General features: G+C 38.2%; 1 protein-coding gene across 1 annotated transcript; it reads right to left on the bottom strand.

Annotated features, from left to right (window-relative positions):
* Positions 1–10,055: 10,055 nt before the first annotated feature.
* On the bottom strand, positions 10,056–14,059 carry LOC107770666 (exocyst complex component EXO70I-like). Its single transcript, XM_016589999.2, has 2 exons — positions 13,007–14,059; positions 10,056–11,850 (listed from the first exon to the last, which is right to left on the bottom strand). Exons 1-2 carry the CDS (start codon positions 13,808–13,810, stop codon positions 10,507–10,509), a joined length of 2,148 nt encoding a protein of 715 aa, XP_016445485.2. The 5' UTR covers positions 13,811–14,059; the 3' UTR covers positions 10,056–10,506.
* Between the last annotated feature and the right edge of the window lie 273 nt (positions 14,060–14,332).

The raw sequence follows: 14,332 nt of genomic DNA on the forward strand, positions 1-14,332 counted from the left end.
GGGCTACTTTTAGTTCGAGTTCGAGCAAGCACTCACTCGACCATTACGCATACGGGCTACACTACATCAAGTTTGAAACATTCACTCAACTACTAAGCCCATGGGCTACTTTTATTTCGAGTGCGAGCAAGCACTCACTCGACCATTATGCCTCCGGGCTGCATTATATCGAGTTTGAATCATTCACTCGACTACTAAGCCTTCGGGCTACTTGTATTTCGAGTTCGAGCAAGCACTCACTCGACCATTACGCCTACGGGCTACATTACAACGAGATCGAATCATTGACTCAACTAATAAGCCTAAAAAGCTAAATCACTTCAGGTTCTCGCTCGATCATAGAGGCTATGAAGTCCAAATTTGATTAAGTATGAATGTTTTCACAAAAAAGAAGCAAGTCGGCAAAATTATCTATATACAAATTAGTCTAAATGATTGATTACAACGTAAAAATTAAGGACTAAGCTTCCTGGTCATCCTCAGGAATGGTCTCTTCTCTATCGGGCTCCCCCATTCTCGGATCCACTCTCACTCCCATTATCATCATCATTATTGCCATCGGAAACCAGGGCTTCAGCATCGGCTTCAAGTTCTTTGGCCCTTTTTATCTCTTCAGCGAGATCGAAACCACGAGCATGGATCTCCTCAAGGGTTTCCCTCCGAGATCGGCACTTAGCAAGTTCGGCAACCCAATGTGCTCGAGCATCAGCGGTCTCGGCTGACTCTCTTGCTTGGACCTGGGCAGCCTCAGTATCGGCCTGATAGACGGCCACGAGTGCACCCGCATCGGCCTTTGCCTTTTCGGCATCAGATTTGGCCTTTGCAAGTACAGAGGCCAACTGAGCCTCGAGCTCCTCAATTCTTCTTGCTTGAACCAAGCCTTTTTCATTCATTCTTTGAAGTTGGGTTTCGACCGATGATAACTGGGCTCGAGCAATTTATTTCTCTGCAGCAAAGTGGTCCATACCTTCTTTCCACTGCAAAGACTCCGCTTTTATCACATCAACCTCCTCACGAAGCTTCCCGATCATCTCAATTTTTTGCTGCAACTGTGAGATCAAAAATTTAGCCATCGTTCTGGTATCAAGCCCATAGGCTTTTAAAAGTATCATTACCTGCTCAGACAAGTCAGTCTGATCTCGATAAGCCTTGGCCAACTCATCTCGGAAGTCTTTTATTTCCTCTTCTCTCTGCCTTAAGAGAAGTGTTAGGGATTTCCTCTTATCAGTAACCCGTTGAAGGTCGGCCTCATATCGACGCAACTCATTTTGGGATCAAGAACATGTTTCTCGATGAACTACCGCTGCCTACAAAAGAAACAGGAAATGAAGTTAACGAAAAGTAAACATGAAGATAGTACCGACAAAATAATTTTAAAACTTACCTGATTCAAAGCTTGCCGCACCCCATGAAAAAGATCCAGTTCATCACCAGTACCGGCAACGTCCTTGACATCGATAAACATGTCACGAAAGGGATCCTCTCCATTGTGAGGCATGTCTAGATCGAGGTCTCCTAGAGCTTGAGCTTCTCGAATCACCCCTTCGGAAAAAATGGGAAAAGGTGGGCGAATCTTCGGTTGCTGCTGCCTTAAAAGAATCACTTGGAACATTCTTTTCGGTTCGAAGGGATTCGAGGGCCCTTTCAGACATATCCCTCATCCGTTGACTCTGATGAAATGAGTCTTCGATCTTCGATAATTCGGGGATTCCACCCGAATTGTTCTCCTGTATATCCTCAGTCCGAGGCGGAGCCTCATGAAGCGTCATCGATCCAGCAGCCGATGGGGCATCAGTGGTTCTCTTCGTTCGGGCCGCCAGCGCGGACCCATCATTTTCTTCCTCTTCTTCATCTTCATCCCTTAGACGCAGAACTAATTCCACGGTCAAAGGAATGGCATTCTTGTTCGGCTTACGAGCCGTCCTCTTCTTCGGTTTTGGATCTTCGGGAACGGTGGCTCTTTTCCTTTTATTTCCCTTCACCGGCTTTGGGACAGAGGCCAAAGTTTCTTCCTCTTTGGACAAGGGCCTTAAAACCGCATCTTTACCAGACCTGCATATGGAAAATTTTGTTAAGATATTCGGAAACTACCTCGTTCGAACTATCAAAGAGTACAAGAAAGGGGCTTACCATAATTTTTGGCCTCCCACCGACCCTTTGACAAATCGCGCCATGAGCGCTCGGCGTATGTGGAGGTCTAGACAAGAGCTCATACCCAGTTCTTGAGATTGGGAACTGCTTCGGGCATCCAGGGAACCGCTACATCACAAAAAGAAGAGTGTTGATGAGAAAAGAAATAAAAGAACAAAATAGAAGCAACAACAGGATCACACTTACGTTTCATATTCTACTCCTCGGGGAAGGGCATCTTTTCGGTCGGAATCAGGTCCGAAGTCCTCACTCGAACGAACCTGCCCATCCAACCCCGATCCCTGTCCTCGTCAATACTCGAGAACAGAGCCTTGGAAGCCCGATGCTGAAATTTTATTAACCTTCTTCGAAAAAGTTGAGGACGATACAATCGGATAAGATGGTCGAGGGTGAACGACATCCCCTTGATTTTGCTCACGAAATATCGGATCAGGATAACGATCCGCCAAAAAGAAGGATGGACCTGGCCTAGGGTTATTTGGTATTGATGACAGAAGTCAATAATAACGGAATCAAGGGGATCTAATGTGAAAGGGTAAGTATACACATTCAAAAACCCTTTCACGTGAGAAGTGATATCTTCGTCAGAAGAAGGAATCATTATTTCTTTTTTTTATCCCAATTGCAATCTTTCTTTACCTGTTGGAGGTGCTTCTCGGTTATCGAACATATGTACCTCGATACTGGTTCACATCGGCCAGGGACCGATGAGCCTTTATCGACCTTAAAATCAGAAGTAAGGACGCACGCCCCGGGAACGCACTCCTCAGGCCGTGGTTCTGCCGGTGTATCATCGGCGGCACATTGTGAAGATGAAGCCTTCTCTTTCTGAGGAATGGTTTGTGACGTTTTCACCATTTTCGAATTCAGAGGTGAGGAATAGAGGAAAGTGACAAAGATTTGGTAGAATTGAAGAGGGGCTTTTGCAAAACGAAATCACAGATTTACGGGTAAGTTAGAGAATACGAAAAGGGACTTGGGAAATTTGGAAGATAGAAGATGTAAAAGTGGTAAATGATAAAAGAAAGGGTTATTTATAGGTTCAAGTGATGGCGGTTCAGTATCAGCGGTGGCCGACCACCACCTGACATGCATTAAATGCCTTGAAAGACTAAATCGACGGAACAACTATCACATGCGTCATGGTCGAACCCGATAGAAACGTAAGGTTATAATCCGATCGAACCGTTAAAAAATCATATCGTTTCTCACCACAGTCTTTCTGAGAAACGAGGGGACTATCTGTATACGGTCGAAATAGATTTCGGCCTTCGCATGTCCGATCAAGTTCGAACGATGATCGATCGAAGTGAGATTCCGAAGATGGAACAAACAAATCTCGAACCCGGAGGTCCGATCCATGTCGAGTTCGACATCGTTATCGAGCTCGAATCCAAATCGAACTATGATGCAGAGTAAATCTATCATGCTTATAATCCAGAGACCAACCAACATTGACTCCGAATCAATTCGAGAGCTCGAGCCAGAATCGGGCTTGAGTCAAGATCGCGAGCTAGAGTCAAAATCGAGCTCAAACCAAAATCGAGGGCTCTAAGCAAGATCGAGCTCGCAGACAAAAGCCGTTCCAAACCCACTAGAGAGAATCTTGGAAGAAATTGTAGAAAACTGATTTATCATGGGTCTCTCACTGAGTGTTTATTTTATTATGCTTAGAGCAAAGTCCCTCCACTATAAAAGGGCATGGTTACCATTTCTGTAAGGACAAGTTTTCTCCAAGCTTACATTGTAATAAAAATACTATATTCTCCCATAGTAAAGAATCGTCCTTTCAGGTTTCTTAAATTGTTTCTACTTGTTGAATCCTAAGATTCATTTTCTTTACAACCTTATCTATTTCGCATTCTTTGTAATTTATATTCATATTTCTATTCATCCTTATAATTTGTGTTAAATTGTGCCACATATCCTTGGAACTACGTATAAATTTAACTCTACCCATTTTTTGGATAAACACTCAGTAACTTTTGCATAGACCCTGTATTAGTACTAAAAATGTATTAAAAGTATAAGAATATTTAGCTTGGAACCCAGTTCGTTGGTGTAGTTATCATGTAGATTAACTTGAGATTGTTATAGGAACCCATAAGCTTAAAATTCTGGATCCGCCTCGATTACACCACCAATGTATGTTTTTCAATTTATAATTATTATAAATTTTTTGGCGAGTTGCATAATCTACTTTTATTTTTTTATATTTATCACATAATGTCCTCATTTTGCTTGCAGAATACTAGGAGGTTCTTTAGCTGTACGCGGGGGCGAAGCCACATTGTTCAAAAGGTGGTCAATTGACCATCTTTTATCGAAAAATTATACTATATATATAGATAAAATATTAGGTTGTAGAGGTATATAATATATATTTGTCGAATTTTTTTTTTCTTTTCAAATTAGAACACCCTTAAAAAAATTCCTGGCTTCGCCACTATGTCTTATATATTGTAGACCGGACAAAATGCAAAGATATGGTGCAAACTGCAAACTGCAAAATTAAACTTACATTAAGAATGTAAAATGCCAAGAAGGATGCAGAATGCGAACTATTAACTATTAAGTTGACTATTCTTTTGAATTTAGCTTATTGCTATTTGAAAACTAATCCAGTTTGTAACTTCCTTTTTTCTCAATCTTCTACTCCGTTGATTTTTAACATATAGTTCTGTTTAAATTACATCTTCCCCCTTTTCATTTTTTCTAGTGATGATGGTATTCTTTTTATTTTGAAAGATTGTAAAAGAAATATTTATTTAACTACTCATAGTTTGTTACAAAATACTTTATCAAATATTGTTAGGGTCGGAAAATCGGGTAGTGCAGAATTTAACCAAAAACATTATAATGACAATAACAAAGACAATGCAAGTTGATAATAACGACAATTAAAGAAGATAAAGAAGACACAAATTTAACGTGGTTCGGTCAAGGTGACCTATGTCCACAAGCGGAGAGAAGCAAATTTTACTATAGCAACAAGAGTCCAAAAGAGCGTACAAAATTAGAGTAAATATTCTAATTAATCCCAAATACCCCCAAGAGAATAACCTCACAAGATCACTCCAAAGAAAGGGGATCACACAGTATTTCCGACCACTCAACTCTCTTACAAAATACTCTCAATTACTAAAGGAGGAGAAAGAAAGACAAGAGTGAAAAGTTCTTGAATTGGTGTGTTTCCAAATGAGGAGAAACTCTTTTATTTATAGCAAGAAATCCTTGGCCTAATAGTGGATATTATGTCATGGCAAATGTCATGAAAACTTGTTCCACAAATTTTGTTATAGTGGATATTATGTCATGGCAAATGTCATAAAACCTTGACCCCCACTTGAAAATAAGGCAAATTAATGGATATATTACAAATCTCCACCTTGGCCTAATTTTGGCTTATATATAGTAGTAAATTTGCTCCACCTTCTCAGCAACAACCCCAATGAGCAAAATCATTCTTCATAAATGCCAATCAAGTTCAGCTTTGCCTGAACTTGGACACTGAAAGAGGTTTTGTGAACATGTTAGCAGGATTGTCTCTAGTGCTGATCTTCTGAACAACGATTTTTCCTTCAGCAATGGTTTCTCGGATGAAATAATACTTTATATAAATGTGATTCGTCCTCTTATGATACATCTGATCTTTAGTCAAGTGAATGACACTTTGACTATCACAGAAAATGGTAATACCACTTTGGTGTGAACTGAGTTCCGCAAATAGACCTTTCAACCATAAGGCTTCTTTGATTGCCCCGGTTACTGCCATATATTTTGCTTCGGTAGTAGATAAAGATACTACATGTTGTAATGTAGCTTTTCAACTAATAGCGCAACCACCACTGCAAAATATATAGCCTGTCAGTGATTTTTTTTGGTCAAGATCATCTGCATAATCTGAGTCTACAAAACCAACCAAAGTGTTAGTATTTCTCCCAAACTCCAAATATGTGTTTGAAGTACCTTGCAAGTATCTGAGAATCCATTTCACAGTCTACCAATGTGTTTTATCAGGGCAAGCCATATACCAGATTACCACGCTCACTGCTTGTGAAATGTCTGGACGTGTACAAACCATTGCATATAATACTGCCTACTGCACTGGAATAAGGAACATGTGCCATGTACCGCTCTTCTTCCTCTGACTGCGGGGACTGAGCAACTGATAACTTAAAATGAGCAGCAAGAGGGGTACTAAATGATTTAGTATCTTTCATGTCAAACCTCTCCAAGACTTTCTCCAAGTACTTCTTCTGGGTCAGGAATAGCCTGTTGGCTTTTCGATCTCTTTTGATCTCCATGCCAAGAATTTTCTTAGCTGCTCCCAAATCTTTTATCTCAAATTCACTTTTCAGCTAACTTTTCAAATTGTGAATTTCTGTTAAATCCTTAGCAACAATGAGCATGTCATCAACATAAAGTAATAAGTACACAAATGGATCATCATTTAACTTCCGGAAGTAAACGCAACTATCATACATGCTCCTCGAATAACCATGACCCAACATAAAGTAATCAAACCTTTTGTATCATTGTCTTGGAGACTGCTTTAATCCGTACAAGAATTTTTTCAACAAGCAAACATGATCTTCTTTTCCTTCAATTTCAATTCTTTCGGATTGATGCATGTATATTTGTTCCTCAAGTTCTCCATGTAAGAAAACTGTCTTAACATCAAGTTGTTCTAATTCCAAATCATACATGGCAACTAAGGCAAGCAAGACACGAATAGAGCTATGCTTAACAACAGGTGAGAAAATATAATTAAAATCAACTCCTTTTACGTGACCATAGCCCTTTGCAACTAATCGTGCCTTATATCTTGAACCTCTGAAATGCTATCATTTTTCTTGAAGACCCATTTGAAACCAACAATTTTTTTTTCTGATAGCGGCTTCACAAGAGACCAAGTACCATTCTTGTGGAGAGACTCAATTTCTTCATTCATTGCAATCAGCCACTTGGCTGAGTCAGCATCAGAAACTGCTTCTGAATATTTTGATGGTTCTTCAATTTTTTTCAGTTTCCTGTGCAACTGAAAAAGCAAATGCAACATAATATTCAAACCTTAATGGTTGTTTACTTTCTCTTCTTGGTCTATGTTTGGCTATAGAATACTCCTCTTCTTCTGGTTCAACTTCAGGAGTCTCAGCTTCAGGAATTTCAGCTTCTGACTCAACTTTAGGAGTCTCAACTGTATTTTTCTTCAAAGTTGATGAGCTTGGCTCAGAAGGAATGCCAATCTCAACCTCCACCTGATTATGTGTACTCTTTACTTTATATGTATTACAAGAACTAGAAGACTCTTTTCTAGAATGTAACATAGAGGATTCATCAAATGTTATATCTTTGCTAATTATAAATTTTGGTGTCGTGGGATCAGGATACCATAGTCGGTATCCTTTCACCCCATATGCATACCCAAGGAAAATGCACTTTTTAGCCCTTGGCTCTAATTTTCCATCATTTACATGCATGTATGCAGGGCAACCAAATACTTTAAATCAGAATAATTAACAAGAGTACCAGACCACATTTCCTCTGGAGTCTTAAAGTTCAAAGGTGCAGAAGGAGCTCGGTTGACAATATAACAAGCTGTAGAGATAGTTTCTGCCCAAAAGACGTTTGTCAACCAATCATTTGAAATCATGCAACGAGCCCTTTCCAAAAGAGTTCTATTCATCCTTTCTGCCACACCATTTTGCTGAGGTGTCATTCTCACAGTACAATGTCGAGCAATTCCTTCATTCTTGCAAATTCGTTGAATTCATCATTATAAAATTTCAAGTCATTATCTATTCTAAGCCGCTTAACCTGTTTTCATGTTTGCTTCTCAATCAAAACTTTCTATTGTTTGAAATTTAAGAAAACATCACTTTTATTTTTCAGAAAATAAACCCAAACTTTCTTTGAATAATCACCAATGAAAGTTAACATATACCTGGCACCACCTTTTGATGGGGTACGTGAAGGACCCCAAAGATCTGAGCGAATGTAATTCAAAGTACCTTTTGTTATATGAATCGCTGAAGATTTGAAGCTGACTCTTTTTTTGCTTCTCGAACACACAATGTTCATAGAAATCCATATTTTTGGTACTTTGGCCATATAAGAGACCTCTTTTGCTGAGGATAGAAAGACATTTTTAACTCATATGCCCCAATCGCATATGCCACAAAATGGTGATATCAGAATTTGATTTATCTGATATTGAAACTACAACAGCATCTGTAATAGTAGATCCCAAAAGAGTATACAACGTACCAGATCTGCGTGCTTTCATGATCACAAGAACACCATGAGAAATTTTCAAAACTCTACCTTCACCTGTGTACTTGCACCCAAGAGATTCTAGAGTGCCCAAAGAAATAAGATTTTTCTTCAAGTCAGGAACATGTCTAATATCGGTGAGAGTTCTCACCACATCATCGTGCATTTTGATTCAGACTGTACCTTTTTTAATAACTTTGCAGGCATCATTGTTGCCTATCAAGACAACTCCATCTCCAATAGATTCATATATGGTAAATAAATCCCGATTGGGACACATATGATAAGAACAACCTGAATCTAAAATTTTTTAATTGTTAGATTAGAAACTATTATTAGTTGCTAAAAAAATAGTTTCCTCGGTCTCATCAGTAACTACACTTGCTTCGGCAATGTCAGTATATTTGTGCTCATTTTTCTTTTCTGTATGCTTTTCTTTGTTTTTCAATTTAAAGCATTCAGAAATAATGTGACATTTCTTATGGTAATATTTTCACATGACATTTATGTATCTAGATTTTGACCTTGATTTAGGTCTCTCATTACTTGAATCTTTCTTATTGGATCTACCTCTTATGAATAAGCCTCCCCCTTGGTTCCCACTAGTTTCTCCAGTAATATCTCTATTTATTTGTTCTTTTGATTTCAAAATAGATATCTTTATAAGAGATATTATCCTTTCCATAAAGCATAGTATCTCTTATATGCTTAAACGATTGGGGTAAGGAAACAAGCAATAACACAGCTTGATCCCCGCCTTTGATTTCAGCATCTATGTTACTTAAATCCATAGGAAGAAAATCAAAAGTATCAAGATGTATAAGTATATAGGTACATTCAGCCATACGAAAAGTGTAGAGTTTTTACTTTAGGTAAAGCCTATTTTCTACTGTTCTTTTCATATATAGGATTTTCAGCTTTTCCCATATGTCTTTGGCTGAGCTTTCTGCTGCAACTTCACACAAAACCTCATTTGAGAGATTTAAAATAATACTTGCTTTTGTTTTTTTGTCTATGACGGCAAACTCCTCGTCCGTCATTTTATTTAGCTTCTTCTCCTTTCCTTGCAGTGCCAAATCTAAGCTACCCTGAATTAGGATAGCTTCCATCTTTAATTGTCACATTCCGAAGTTTGTATTTCGGTCAAATTTCTCAACATAAGACTTTGTTAGAGTCATTTTGGCTATTTAAACTAACCGGTTAGATCTGGCTCTGATACCAATTTGTTAGGATCGGGAAATCGGATAGTGCAGAATTTAGCCAAACAATGTTATAATGACAATAATAAAGATAATGCAAGTTGATAATAACGCCAATTAAAGAAGACACAAATTTAACGTGGTTCGGTCAAGGTGACCTACGTCTACAAGCGGAGAGAAGCAAATTTTACTATAACAACAAGAGTACAAAAGAGCGTACAAAATTAGAGTAAATACTCTAATTAATCCCAAATACTCCCGAGAGAATAACCTCACAAGATCACTCCAAATAAAGGAGATCACACAAGTGTTTCCCAATACTCAACTCTCTTGCAAAGTACTCTCAATTACTAAAGAAGGAGAAAGAAAGACGAGGAAAAGCTCTTGAATTGGCGTGTTTTCAAATGAAGAGAAGCTCCTCTATTTATAGCAAGAAATCTTTGGCCTAACAGTGGATATTATGACATGGCAAATGTCATGAAAATTTGACCCCCACTTGAAAATAGGCTAAATTAATGGCCATATTACAAATATTACAAACATTTTGTTTGTGCTCTTTTTTATTTATATAACTTACCACAATGCTTGTAAATAAACATCTGCTACTTAAGCAAAACTAGAGGAATTTCACAACTCATTAGTTCCTTGTAGAATAGAATAATAGAGAACACGTGAGTTTTCTTTCCTCCTCGTCACAAGCTAGTAGAGGAGAGCATACTAACTTAAGGGTTCATCTCCAAGTTGCCTATATTGATATTGTACACAACTTTTTGGTGGTAATTTTGACAATAGCTTAACACAAATATTACCAGAAAAAGATTTCAATCACATTTCTTCTAACAAATGGTTGTCCTTCACATCACATTACTTGAAAAATTTATCAGGCATCAATGACACTTGACTTGGACCTTCTAAAGTCTTTGCTCCTACGAGATTGTTCGCCTGATAATGAATTACTACCATCCGAAGGATCTTTCATTTGTCGCAATCTCAACGATGATTTTCCAGAAGTCTTGTGATCAGCAACCTCAAACATATGATTTAATGAATGTTCTATATACTCGGGCGAAGGATAGGATTTGTCATGTAAAGAAGACGCGAAATTGTTCAAGAATTCGGTATATGCAGGCACAACAAGCTTTACAGTAGCCTCTCTCATTTGCTCTCTCAAGTCTGAATCAGGTATGTAATAAAAGTTTTTATGCCTTTGAGTAATGTCATCGAATGCTTTAGTAAACGCCTCCATTTTCCCTCGTACCATAGCTGTAAGTCCGTCTTTGTCAACTCTTTTAATATCCTCTTTGTCCAGCAGCCTTACTAGAGATCCCCAAGCTTGTTTTTGATATGAATAAGCTGATTCTTCAGCCACAATTTTGTATGTCTTCTTCATATACTGATCTCCCATGAGCTTCCCGAGTTCTGTACTTCTAGTCCTCATGTAAATGTACCAATAAGTATTCATGACAAACACGTGAGGCAATACTTTGTCTTTATACCTCAGTTTTTTGGATTCAATATTCCTCCGGATAGCGTCCATGATGTTGAACATGGCATCTTTCAGCAAGTTTTCATCCGTTTCGGGTGTTGAAAGTGTTCCAGCTTTCCATATTTGTTCAGTCCTGAGGACTCTGACCATTGTCGCGCTATAGGCATCCATTAGAAGGTATTTAAGATAGTTAATAGCGTAACGAACAAGTTTTGGAACTGAACCATCTTGAGGGGGAAGAACATCTTGATTGGCCTCAATTTGAAGGCCGAGATCAAAGAAGACTTTGGTTGAGGAATGTACAAGCAGTTTCTCCAGTTCTCTGTATCGCGAACAGATATCAGCACCAGCTTCACCGGCGAAAATGTTTGAGAACTCAGGTTTTAGCCTTTCCAATGATTCAAACATATCTAAGAGCTTGAAAAGCTTTTGGGGTTCTTTCTTGCTTCGTGCAACCCCTTCCCCGAATCGAAAGAAGACAGCCATTATCTTGTCGGCGATCTTGACAAAACACTCTGGCCATATTACTCCATCCATTATTGTGCCTAAAACTTGGCAGCAGAGTTTCTTTTCTGATACAAATACATTCTTGATAGCAAGTTCAAAGTGTTGGATCCAGAGGGATATTGCTGTCTCTAGGCTCTCCCATTCCATCTCATCGATTTCTTCTGGACTATATGTTTTTAGGTACTCGGGGTTCAGTCTCATCAATGCTTTGGCTGCTCTTCTATACCTTACCTGTGGGATGAAGCAGAATACCATAATCATTATTAGTAGCTAATAGCCATATACATTACATCTTTAAGTCATTGAGCAATATCTAGAAAGCTGTTGGAATGAACATATAATAACCATCATCAAATAGTTTTGTTGAGTAATTCTTGATCAAACAGTTTAAGAGAATGTAGACATTGGATCAGGAAATATTCCTATTTAACTTTCGCTTTCTTAATCCATGTTTAACAAAAGATCAAAGAAGAATAGAGAAAGTGATCAATGATAAACCAAGTTAATATCTATTGTGTGCGATGAAATTTATTCAATGTAAAATGACGATTTAATCAGGTGATACTCAGCAGTCAGCTCCATAATCTGAAACAGCAGATTTGCAAAGACTCGATCCTTCTTTCTTCTTTCTCACTCTTTTGTCTCCTCTTCTCTAGGAAAGTTTTAAGATATGAGAATGTTGATTGGCAAAAGAGAAGAACTTGGTCGAGAATCAGGTTTAACAATGTAAGCCAGCTAGCACAACTGTGATCAATGATAAACCAAGCTAACATGTATTGTTTGCACATGATATCTAATAAGCCAAGCTAAAATGAGGTTCAGGTTCCTTTAGATCCATTGCTCTAGGCAAAGTAAACACTTGAAAATGTTGATTGGCACAAGGAAAAACATAGTCGATAGTTAGATTTTAATAATCGCCTTTTAGCACAAAACTCGCCATCAAGGAGTCACTAATCAACATAAAAGTGAAGCTTAATCCCGTCTAAAAGTCATCTACTAATAAACATATGTTACTACAAGTTATAAATTTGATTGCAAGGCCTATGTTTAGACAACAGCCACTTAAAATAGTCAAGACATGAAAAAGGGCAGTCCGGTGCACTAAGCTCCCGCTATGTCGGACCTGAGGAAGGACCGGACCACAGGGGTCTATTGTACGCAATCTTACCCTGGTCACATGACAACAAATTTACCAGTTACGTCAAGGCTCTCCTTCAAAGTAGTCAAGACATATTATTGAATAAACAAAAGTGTGTTTTATCTAACAGATTAAGCCTTCAAATGAGGTGATCACGCAATTTAACATATAGATCGACAATCACGGATATCATATACCTGTCAAGCAGTAAGCTAAATGCTGCTATAAAATAAAGGAAACAGCCCTTACCTTCACAAAGATATCAATACATATGTCAAGACAATGATTTGCAGCCAGGGTCTCAGAGATTTTAGTAAGCACTTCAACCTCTAATTCACTTCCCAAATCTGTAGGCACCATTTCAGTAGCAACATCATCTTGATCATCACTATCAACTTTTCCCTCCATAAAATTCCTATGCCTCATCTTATTCAACAAACTCTCATATTCATCTTGCAAATTCAACAAAGCATCATCAAACAGCCCATCAAATCTCATAGCATCAACTTCAGTTTCACAAAGGGATTTAAGGGTAATCAAAGTCTCTCTCAATCGACGCGTCCTGAACTGATCAGTAGCCTTAGTCCTACTTAAAAACTCCACCACTTCTTGCAATTTCTGAATAGCTGGTTCACACTCTTTGCTTATTGAATTAATAGCCTCATTCAAATTGTCCACTGTGTCTACATACTTGATCAGTTTCTTGAGCCTTTTATTCGACGATTTCTCGTTAGATAATTTGGTAGCAAGATCAAGAAGTCTACGCTGGAGGGATTCAGAAAGTTTGAAACTTTCAAGAAGTGCAAGAGCTGGAGAAATTGCTCTGTTGATTCTTGTATCAAGGGCTTTGTTAGCAATTGAAAGAGATTGTAAGGGAGCTATTCTTCTAGAAGCAATGGATAGATTTTCTTGCATACCATCAAATTTATCTTCCATTTCTGCTAAGCTTGTTTCAACATTGAATGAGATTTGAAGAAGGTTCTTGAGATCAGAACAAGCTTCTTTAAGTTTGGCAAGCATTTGATCATCTTCTTTTAGCTCCTCCATTGACATTGTTTCAGCAATTGAGTTGGCTGATTTTTTATTTTGTGGGATGTATGCTGTGCAGAGTAATTAATATTCCAATTTCTGTGGGAGCTTTAACTGAATGGAACAATGGCAAAAGAGGAAGAAGACAAGAGAGAAGATACCGATGACCAAGTCTCGAAGAGAACGAAAGAACAAATGGCAATGAGCAGGAAGATACATATTACAATAGCGACAATATTCGGACATTCCTAATTGAATTTGCCGTTCGATCATATCCTGGTCTTTCTTGTCGCAAGTGAAACTTTTCATGACAAATTAAACTTTTTTTTGTTTGGTCAGCTTGTGCAGTACAATGAAGCGTAAAGATAAAGTTGTTGTAAGAAGGAGATCACGGGTTAGAGTGGAAACAACCCCTTGTAAAAATATAGTATTAGGCTGCTTACAATAGACCTTGTAACCCGGTCTTTTCTCGAACCCTCACATAACGAAGGTTTAATGCACCCGGACTGACTTTTTCTTGTGCAGTACAAATATTGTATTTATTAT

Source organism: Nicotiana tabacum, chromosome 12, assembly GCF_000715075.1.
Source record: "Nicotiana tabacum cultivar K326 chromosome 12, ASM71507v2, whole genome shotgun sequence".
In the NCBI taxonomy this organism is placed as follows: domain Eukaryota; kingdom Viridiplantae; phylum Streptophyta; class Magnoliopsida; order Solanales; family Solanaceae; genus Nicotiana; species Nicotiana tabacum.